General features: G+C 50.3%; 1 protein-coding gene across 2 annotated transcripts; it reads right to left on the reverse strand.

Annotated features, from left to right (window-relative positions):
• Positions 1-10111, reverse strand: C5AR2 (complement C5a receptor 2). 2 transcript variants are annotated; one of them, XM_055309564.1, is made up of 2 exons: positions 9526-10111; positions 1-3872 (listed from the first exon to the last, which is right to left on the reverse strand). In XM_055309564.1, the coding sequence occupies exons 1-2, from the start codon at positions 9547-9549 to the stop codon at positions 2844-2846; spliced, it is 1053 nt and encodes a 350-aa protein (XP_055165539.1). In that variant the 5' UTR covers positions 9550-10111; the 3' UTR covers positions 1-2843. The 2 variants fall into 2 exon arrangements, with proteins under 2 accessions (XP_055165539.1, XP_055165541.1); XM_055309566.1 differs by lacking the exon at positions 9526-10111 and adding an exon at positions 6443-6602.
• Positions 10112-10984: the final 873 nt, after the last annotated feature.

Here is a 10984-nt window from a genome sequence, read left to right on the forward strand (position 1 = left end):
CACTGGGGAGCTCACAGTGTAGCTGGAAAACAGGGTGTAGACAAATAAAGACAGTTTTGGTGTTTCTAAGGCCTGGGATGATGGGAGAAGAAATAAAAATAACTCAGCTGTTGCCCTTGAGGAATTTACAGCTTACCTGGGAACTTGTATTCCAGAAACTCTACCCAGAGAGGAGAAGACTACTCCCTCCCTCGGAGGGGGATGAATCAGAGAAGATTCCCTGGAGAAAGTGTCATTTGAGCAAGGCATTGGAGGAAAATTTCAGAGATGAGAGGATGGACACTGGAGTCAGGGAACATGAGATCAAATCCCAGTTCTACAACTTCCTTGCTGTGTGATCTTGGAAAAATGACCTCCCTTCCCTGGGCCTCGTCTTATAAAATAAGACATCTCCCCTTCCTTCCCTGTGTTGCTATAGGAATTACTTAAAGGAGAAACTATGTGTAGGATGCTGTGCTGGAGTAATGATTCTGTGACTTCAGAGATGTGAGCGGGTGGGATTCTCGAGCAGTCCTGTCTAGTAAAACTCTCTGCGGTGATGGAAAGGCCCCATATCTGCACTGCCCGGCAGGAACTAACACGGGGCTAATGAGCTTCCAACTAGCAACTGGTGCAACTGGGGAACTCAGTTTTAGATTTTATTTATTTTTCATGAGAGAGACTGAGACAGAGACACAGGCAGAGAGAGAAGCAGGCTCCCTGCGGGGACCCTGATGCAGAACTTGATCCCAGGATCCTGGGATCATGCCCTGAGCTAAAGGCAGTTGCTCAACCATTGAGCCACCCAGGTGTTCCAGGTACTCGATTTTTAATTTGCATTCATTTGAATCTGAATAGGCACAGACACCTAGTGATTATCAGAATGGACAGCATAGATCCGGAGGGCATTCCAGGCAGTGGGACCAGCTTGAGCAAAGGCCCAGGGGCATGAAAATAATACAACCCAGAGGATTAGTCTCCTGTATGGGAGTAGTAGTCCCTGTAGTCTCCTGTATTAGTCTCCTGTGACTGCTGTAACAAGTTATCACACACTCAGTGACTTAAAATAGTACAGATTTATTCTGTACAAGTTTTGGAGGTCAGAAGCCTAAAATCAAAGTGTCGGCAAGCCCCTGCTGGGGCTGCATTCCTTAGTCAGTGACCCCTTTCTTCCATCACTCTGACATCTGCTTCTGCTGTCACATCTCTGCTACTGACCCTGATCCTCCCGTCTCCCTCTTATAAGGACCCTCGCAATTGCCTTGGGCCCACCCGGATAATCTAGGATCCTCTTCCCACCTCAAGATCCTCAATCACAATGGCAAAGTTCCCTTTGCCACATAAATCACATATTCCCAGGTCCAGGGGATTAGGATGTGGGCCTCATTAGGGGCCATTACTCTGTCTGCTACATCAGTCTGAGCAGCTAGAGCATAAACGTGTCCAGTGGCAGAGAGAAGCCTCGAATACCAAGCCAAGGAGCTAGGATATAGCCTTTCTGTCGAAATAGATCCATAACCTGTCACCTTCTCACCACCTCTGCTATCACCCTGACCCAAGTCACCGTCACTTCTTGCTGGGATCATGGCAGTAGTCTCTTTGCTAAAGCACTTGCTCCTCATGTCCCTCCTCTCTCCCCCCTGGTCTAGTCTCCCAGTGACTAGAGGGATCCTATTAAAATCTAAGTCAGATCAAGACACTTCTGTGCACATAAATAGGGTTGCCCAATTTAGAAAAAAAATGTACAGACTGTTCCCTTAAATTTGAATTTTTGATAAACGATGAATGATTTTTATTTTTAAAAAATTTTTAAGGATTTTACTTTTTAAAAGATTTTTATTATTACTTTGAGAGAGAGAGTGAGTGCTGGGGAGGTGCAGAGAGAGTCTTAAGCAAACTCCATGCTGAGCACAGAGCCTGATGCAGGGCTGATCCCATGACCCTGAGATCACAACCTGAGCCAAAGTCAGACACTTAACCAACTGAGCCACCCAGGAGCCCCAAAGATTTTAAGTAATTTCCATACCCAGCATGGGGCTCGAACTCACAACCCTGAGATCAAGAGTCACAAGCTCTACAGACTGAGCCAGTCAGGTGCCCCAAACAAATAAATTTTTTACAGTTTCAAATATTGCATGGGACATACTCCCGCTAAAAAACAAAACAAAACAAAAATACCTTTTTCCCATTGTTTATCTGAAACTAAATTTAATTGGATATTGTATATTTTATCTGCTAACAGTTCAGAACCCTGCCGTGGATCTCCAAACCCTTGCTCTGACCTGGTGGGCTTTCAAATCCGGCCCTCACTACCTCTCTCCCTTTGTCTCACCCACTGTCCCTCTCCCCTGCTCCCGCAGCTTCTTCCACACTGGCCTCTCCATTCTTCCTGAAATATGCCCAGCATATTGTGCCTCAGGACCTTTGTACTTGCGGCTCCCTGTATATGCTTTTCCGCCAGATTTATGAATGATTCCTCCCTCCTTTCTTCAGGCCTTGGCTCAATTATCACCTTACCCAATGGGCCTTGCCTAGCTTACACATACCCCTGCCCTAATCAGTCCTCTCTGTCCCCTTTAGGTTACCACCACTTGACATACTCCATATTCCCTTTTCCTTTGCTCTTTTTCTGTCTTCCTCCACTAGAATGCCAGCTGCCCCGGGAGACAAGGATTTGTGTCCTTTTGGTCACTGCTACTCCCCCACTGCTACTCACCCAGTAAGGCCTCACACGTAGCAGGTGCATAATGAATGTCTGTTGAATGGACAAAGAAAGAAAGATCATCCAGCCCCCTGGATCCAGCTTTTCCTGAAGCCAGCTTGACAAAATAGGGCGGAAGCACCCAAACCAGTTTCCTTCGGGCCTACACCTCCACCTCTGAGACTAGGTCATGGCTGGTGGATTTCTTGCCAACCACACTTTCATCCTTGCTCTGTGACTCTTTCAGGGCCCGGCGGCAGGCGGCTGGCAGTGACTTGCACAGGTGAGTCCTCCCGAAATACAGGAAGAGCACGGGATTGAGACAGCTGTGAGCCAGAGCAAGGCCGATGACCAGGGGTTCAGCCCGCAGAGCCCGGGCCAGGAGCCTGGAGTGCGGGGCCGCCACAGTGATCACCAGCCCCAGCAGGTGGTAGGGGGCCCAGCAGACAAAAAAGCCCAGCACGACCGCCACGCCCAGGGGCCAGCGGTGCGGGGCGGCCCGGCACAGCAGGGCACCGTGGCAGCTGGCCACGACCACCAGTGGCCCCAGGAAGCCGCACACAAAGCGGGAGGCCGCCACGGTGCTCTCAACCACGGCCGAGCCCCCGTAGTCCACCACGCACTCCAGCAGTTGGGGGAAGTGCTCCTGGTGCAGCCGGTGGTACATGACCGAGGGTACAGTGAGCAGCAAAGCCACGGCCCAGGCCACGGCGCAGGCGACCTGCACCCTGCGCGCCCGGCCCCCCGCAGCGCCCCAGCCCGGCCTGAGCGCCAGCAGGCAGAGGTCGGCGCTGAGAGCCGCCAGGAGGAGCACGCTGGCGTACATGGACAGCAGGATGAGCGAGGACAGGGTGCGACAGCCCAGTGCCCCGTACGGCCAGTGGCCCCCGCGCGCCATGGGCACCGCCAGCACCGGCAGAGACAAACAGCACAGCAGATCCGCCACGGCCAGGTGGAGGAACCAGGTGGCACCCACCCTCCGGCGGGCCTCTTTCCAGGTCACCCAGGCCACCGTGGCATTGCCGGGCACGCCCACCAGGAAGACCACAGCATACAGCAGGAACGGGGCGGCGCTCAGCGGGTCCGTGGAGACGCAGGAGCCGTCCACGCAGTCCACGGGGAGATCCGGGATCTCGTCGTAGTGCCCATAGTCGTAGCTGACAGATGTGTTCTCCATCCAGGCCCCAGGCTCCTGAACAGGAGAGAAAGCAGTGGAAGCTGGTCGAGGAAGCCCTCAGGCCCCTGCAATCCTCAGGGGTGGGGACCCCACCGGCAGCTTGGAAACGACTGTGACAGTGTCAGAGCTCCGGTGCATTCTAATACTGGAATTCTAGAACCTTAGAACTAGCTCGGTAGCATCTTGGGATTAGCCAATAGCACGATGTTGGAACCCGAGCAGACTACTATACTGGAATTCTAGGATGCCAGGGGGTTAGAACAGTAGCCCTAGGTGAGCATCCAGGAATTCTAGAATATGACAGTGTTAGAAAGCATCTTGGGATTCTGGAACATTACAATGTTAGAATGTGATCGTTTTGTTTGTTTGTTTGTTTGTTTGTTTGTTTTTGGAATCTCCAAATAGCATACCATTAGAACTGCAGCCAATTATTTATTTATTTTTAAAGATTTTATTTATTTATTCATGAGAGACACAGAGAGAGAGAGAGAGGCAGAGACACAGGCAGAGGGAGAAGCAGGCTCCATTTAGGGAGCCCGAAGTGGGACTCGATCCTGGGACTCCAGGATCACGCCCTGGGCCAAAGGCAGGTGCTAAACCGCTGAGCCACCCAGGGATCCCCGAACTTCAGCCAATTATTATTTGGAATTCTAGGGCAGCACTGTGGGATCCAATATTCAGTGTTGATGGAAACATTCTTTAAAAAAAAAAAAAAGATTATTTATTTATTTATTTATTTATTTATTTATTTATGAGAGGAGAGAGAGAGAGAGCGCGCGCACAAGCAGAGGAAAGCTGCAGAAGGAGAGGGAGAAGCAGGCTCCCCACTAAGCAGGGAGCCCGAGGCAAGGCTCGATTCCAGGACCCTGAGATCATGACCTGAGCCAAAGGCAGATACCCAACCAACTGAGCCACCCAGGTGCCCCTGGTGGGAATGTTCTAGATCTGAACCATCCAATCTGTAACTACCTGCAGGCCAAAAGGTGCTACTGAGCATTTGAAGTGGGACTAAATTTTTAGACTAATTTTTGAGACTAAAAATCTTCTGATTTTACTTAAATATAAATAGCTACACATGGCTAATGGCTACTTCATTGGACAGGGAGATTCTAGAGCACTGAAATGTAACACTAGCCCGTTAGCAAACTGGAATTCTAGAATTTATTTTATTTTTTTTATTTTTTTGGAATTCTAGAATTTAAAACATTGGAATCCAAATATCCATTAAGAGGGGGAAAGGTTAATACGCATTCACAGCAAAAGTAAAAGTACTTGTCTTGGTTCTTCTTCACTGGTATTTTTGTATCTCGGTACAATGAAAATGTACCCCGGGAGAAATTGTGTTATTTTGTTTTTTGCATAAACTAGAGCACACACACAGACAGCAGGGTACGCACATCACATAGGTCCAGCTCACTGGGTTTCACAACCTGAACGCAGCCGTTTAAGAGGCACCCAGATGGAGAAACAGAACATACCTAGAATCCTAATAGAGCAATTTTTTAAAGTCTCTATGGTGTTTGGAAAACAGGAAAAATAAAATGTTGAATTCCCCGGCCAGGAGATCCATTCATTCATTCAAGAAAGGTCCTGAGTCCCTTCTCTCTTCCAGGCACTGCATGCCTAGCAGGGCACGTGACAAACCAAAACCTCTTTTGTCTCAGAGCTGACACTCTAGCGGGAGGAGTCAGATAAGGAAAAAGACAAATTAGAAATAAATAAGCAAAATACAGTGTCTTAGAAGGTGAAAAATGCTACAGAAAAAAAAAGGATCACACGGGATTTTAAATGAGTGGTCAAGGAAGGCCTCTCTGCGGAGGTGACACTGAAGCAAAGTCATAAAGGAGGTGAGGGACGAGCCATGTGGGGACCCGAGAGAAGAGAGCTCCAGGCAGAGGAGACAGCCAGTGCAAAGGCCCTGAGGTGGGGACATGATGATCATGTTCAAGGAACAGCAAGGACACCAGTGTGGCTGGAGTGGAGTAGGCGAGGCAGAGAAGGGGAAGGTAAGAACAGAAAGACATCATGGACCGCAGGGAGCATTTTGAGGACATTTTCTTTTATTCCATGTGAGATCGGGGCCACAGGAGGGTGGTGAGCAACGAAGCGATATGATCTATCATAGCAGTAGTGATGATAATGACATTACTATTATTATATATTATTAATAGTATTATTATTATTAGAAGCCACCATGCATTGAGCACTTTGTGTCATGTGTCTGGCATTGCTCCAAACACCTTTAAATCATATCATTTGATCCTTACAACAACCCTCTGGTTCTAATACCATTATCATACTCACTCCGCAGATGAGAAGTACTTACCTACGATCATTCAGCTAAGCAAGTACCCAAGCTGAGTTTTGTTTTTTTGTTTTTTTGTTTTTTTTCCAAGCTGAGTTTTGAACCATGCTAGCCCCACTCTGGAACTCCGGGCCCTCGAGTATACTCACCCCAAAACCTTAGATTCGAGAGACAGAAGGTCATGCGGCCCGTGGCCCTCAGCAGACCCGGGCTCCGTAACACAGTTTCAGTTGGCTCTCGGTTTCCTCGTCTGAAGAATGAGTCACCGAGAGGAACCTACCTCACCAGTTTGTGGGAGGCCTCAAGCAGTTGACAGGTGTAAAGCACGTGGCAGAGATTAAGGGCTCAGGTCATGGCAGGCTCTCTGCTGCGGCTCTCTGCTGGCTCTCCTGGGCTGGCTGGCACTACCCAGAGCTCTAGCTGGCATTGATGCAACAGGAAAAGCAGAGGGGAAGTCGGCGTGCTGCTCTCTGCCCCTTCCGCCCTGCCAAGGAGCTGCTAAGAGGCCCAGCCACTTTGTGGTGCGTGCGTGCATGCATGTGTGTGTGTCCAGCCACTCTGTGCATGTGTGTGTCTGTGTATCTGTGCGCATGTGTTTGGAGTTTGGCATGCTGCTTTTGTATTATTTCATCATTAGAATCAAAAGGGTGCAGGCTTTAAATATTCAAAGACTGGGCAGCCCGGGTGGCTCAGTGGTTTGGTGCTGCCTTCGGCCCAGGGTGTGATCCTGGAGTCTCGGGATTGAGTCCCACATCGGGCTCCCTGCACGGAGCCTGCTTCTCCCTCTGCCTCTGCCTCTGCCTCTGCCTCTCTCTCTCTCTCTCTCTCTCTGTGTCTCTCATGAATAAATAAATAAATAATTTTAAAATAAATAAATAAATAAAAATTCAAAGCTTCATCAGCTGTGTGGCCTTGGGCAGGTCACTTAACCTCTTCAGCTTCCTCGTCTGTAAAATGAGAATGATAATATTCCCACCTTGGGGTGTGACGAACATTCAGTAAGTGACTCGGCGTGAAGAGCCCAACGCGGTGCCTGGTCCGCAGCGAGCCTCAGCCACCTGCTAGCTGCTGGTGTGCGCGCCCTCTCTCCCCGCCCTCAGACCCCACACTGCCCAGTTTTTGCTGGTCGAAATCCGGGAAATTTTCTGCATGTTGGCAGCTCAGCCAGTCTGTGGTATTTCCCTTTTAATATCTCAAACAGAAATGCAACATCCAACACCCGCTGTGTCATCCCCTTATCTCTTCCAAGTAACAAATGTGTTTTCGATCTGTTTCCCTATCTGCACACGCATCAACCCTCTCCTACAACAGCTTCAGAATCAGCCCGCTGGCTGGATGGGCCGTGCTTACGAACCAGCCTTGGGCTATAAATAAAAGACATTTAATGATAATCACGAATAGCCTTATTATTTTATCATCATCTTGTACAATAGATTATATTCATAAAAAAACAAAAAATGACATTCATATAGTTACATCTACACATAAAACATAATTGCCATGATTATTATTATTACATTATTTTATAAAATATTTTATTTATTTATGCATGAGAGAGGCAGAGACACAGGCAGAGGGAGGAGCAGGTGCCCTGCAGGGAGCCCGACGTGGGACTCAGTCCGAGGACTGCGGGATCATGACCTGAGTCAAAGGCAGGCAGGCGCTCAACCGCTGAGCCACCCAGGTGTCTCTTATTATTTTATATATAACAATTAAGACAGCGGGTGACATTGATCAAACACCTCTCATGTACCAAGCACAACCCTTACGACAACCGTATGACGTGTTATTGTTATGCTCCATTTCCCAAACCGCCGGCTACTTGGGCATCACCGTGTCCCCGGCATCTAGAACGGCACCTGGCGCGCAGCAGGTGCTTCGTTGGTATTCGGTGAGTCAAAGAATAAAGAGTGAAAGTGAGGCACAGGGAAGCAAAGGGGTCACTTAGGTTTCTTTCGGTTCCTTAAGCTCGCAAGCGCCAGTGTGTGGGCTCTTGGTATGTGTGTGCTTGCAAATCAGCCAGTCTCCTTGGAACTTCTGCTCTGGGGAACCACAGGGCAGACTCGACTTAACCCTGACATAGGATACCTCGCCCCTCCTTGCAGAGAAGCACACACATGCTCATCAAAAAACATGCGCCAGGAAAGACGTGTTCATAGCAGCCCTTGATGGGAAACCACCCTGATAGTCGCCCCCGGGGGGATGGGATGAATAAACACACTGTGGTATGTTCATGCAATGGAATATTCTATAGCAGATGAACAAACCACACACATGAATGTGGGTGGATTTCATACACACAGAACTGGGGGGAGAGAGGCAGACACACAGGGGAGGTGACTGAGTGATATCATTCACTCAAGTTCAAAACCGAGCAGAAGCAGTCTATGGGGGGTGGGTAGTGAGCGGGGGAACAGGAGGGTGCATCGGCTTGTGCTGTTTCCTTTTTTTAAGATCCTTTTTTTTTTTTGTTTGACAGAGAGAGAGCATAAGCAGGGGGAGAGGGAGAAGCAGGCTCCCCACTGAGCAGAGAGCCCGACTCAGGATGCGATCCCAGGACCCTGGGATCCGGATCACAACCTGAACCGGAGGCTGATGCTTAACCAACTAAACCACCCAGGCATCCCGGCTCATGCTGTTGCTTGACCCGGGCGCTCATTACCTGTGCACACAGTTCTGACACGTGTGCGTGTTATACATGGAAATAAAGATTTCTCTTCGGAAGCAGAGTTGGTAGGCAGCACGGGTGGCTCAGGGTTTAGCGCCGCCTTCAGCCCAGGGCCTGATCCTGGAGACCCAGGATCGAGTCCCACGTCGGGCTCCCTGCGTGGAGCCTGCTTCTCCCTCTGCCTGTGTTTCTGCCTCTCTCTCTCTCTCTGTGTCTCTCATGAATAAATAAATAAAACCTTTAAAAGAAGAAGAAGTAGAGTTGGTGGGGCACCTGGGTGGCTCAGCGGTTGGGCATCTGCCTTTGGCTCAGGTCGTGATCCCAGGGTCCTGGGATCAAATCCCGCATGGGGCTCCCTGGAGGGAGCCTGCTTCTCCCTCTGCCTAAGTCTCTGCCTCTTTCTGTATGTCTCTCGTGAATAAATACATAAAATGTTTAAAAGAGAGAGAGAGAGAGAGAGAGAGAGGTCATTTGCTCTACACCTGAGCACACCAAATATGCAGATCCTTTGACAAAAAGCTCTTCCCTTTGGCCTCCCAAGTAAATTCCAAGAGTCTGGAATTCCAGTGTCATGAGGATAAGATTCCACCTCTCACATTCTAGTTCTGATTCCCAGATTCTGAAAATAATTAGTCGAGCTGGTCAAATGACCCCCTCCTGTCCATCCTTCCCTCCCTCCGTCCCTCCATCCTTACCGTCTCTTGTAAGAGGATCCTCATCTTGCCCAAATGCCACGCGGGAACACGATCCGGGCTCAGAACCAGGACCCAGGAGGCCCAGGCTCTCCCCTCTCCGTGCCTGGCAGCAGGTGAATTCCTGGAAATCTGCCCCCTTACCAGGGCTCCCGGGGGACACAGCTGAGCACTGCCCACCTCACAGGTCCCAGCAAATGTTCATAACCAGGGGAACACAGGAGTGGCCTCTGCCTCCTTCCAGGGTGTGTTTATCCTGTATTCTTCCCATGACTCACACATCCCAAAATTACTGGGCAGCAGAAGCTGGAGAGCGCTCCAGGGGGGTGGAGAGTTGACCCAGTGTCGCCAACCCCCTGCTCAAGGCCATCAGTTCCTGGAAGCTAGACCTGCATGCGGTTTGACCCTGAGGCTCTTGGCCGGGACTCACTCTCCTGGGGGGGCCCTGCGAGGTCACCCTCAGGGAGCACCCACTGTCTGCTACCCTCCTGCCAGCCTCCGGCTGTGCGCCAGCTCCTCTCTCTGGCCTCGCAGAGCCTTGAAGGCAGATAAACAGTCCTCCCACCTGCCAGGGACTGCAGCAGACGGCTCAATGCCACATGCCCTGCAAAAAGGCCAAAGCCACCAAACAACACGAGCCAGACAAAACAGAAACCAATCCTGTCCTGCCCTTTCCCCGGCTTTACTCGTCTCTGAAACAGGAAGATGTTGATCATCACGGGAAGATGTTGATGGCTTGTGTCCCTAACCTCCCTCTGAGCAGAGGCACGGAGGCTGAGAAAGTGGTCTCGAGGCCAGAATGACGAGGGGCCCGGGCCAAGCCCACCGTTGATGAGATCCGGGGCCTCGCCTCTCTGGGCCTCTCCTTCCTCATCTGTGCAGGGGACTTTTTTTTTTTTTTTTTGCCATGAACTGGACGCGGGTGAAGAGATTGAAAGCACCTCCAACAGCAGCGGCCGCTACCTGGGCCCACTGGAAGTGGCCACCTACACGGTAGATTGAAGACAATGGAAAGAATCTAATGAAAGGTGTCAAAATTTACATTTTCAGAACACAGGCTGAGCAAGAGGAAGTGGTTCTCCCTTTTCAGAACTCTTATTCAGCAGTTGTTTGGCCCGTATACTTCTCTCTCTGTGCGGCCTTTGGGGCTGAGGGAGCTGTAGTTATACATTTCTTTTGATGTTGTTTAGGGAATCAAATCGTGTTGTTAGAGGAAGTTGTTCTGAGTCAACAGACTGGAACTGCGTGATCTGTGACGTCTCCCAGCCCCACCCTGGGGGCCTGGGTCTTGGCTAAGCCTTGCTGTGGCCCCAGACCCTCCCAAAGAGATACACGACCCCTCTGTCCCCTCCTGCCACGCCCTGGGAGGCCTCCTCACCACCCACACCCTATGGGGACCCACCCTGCTCAGAAAAGAGACGGGGATGGGGCGGGGGTGGGCACCTGGGTGTCTGCCTTTGGC

Source organism: Nyctereutes procyonoides, unplaced genomic scaffold (genome assembly GCF_905146905.1).
Source record: "Nyctereutes procyonoides isolate TBG_1078 unplaced genomic scaffold, NYPRO_anot_genome, whole genome shotgun sequence".
Taxonomy (NCBI): Eukaryota; Metazoa; Chordata; class Mammalia; order Carnivora; family Canidae; genus Nyctereutes; species Nyctereutes procyonoides.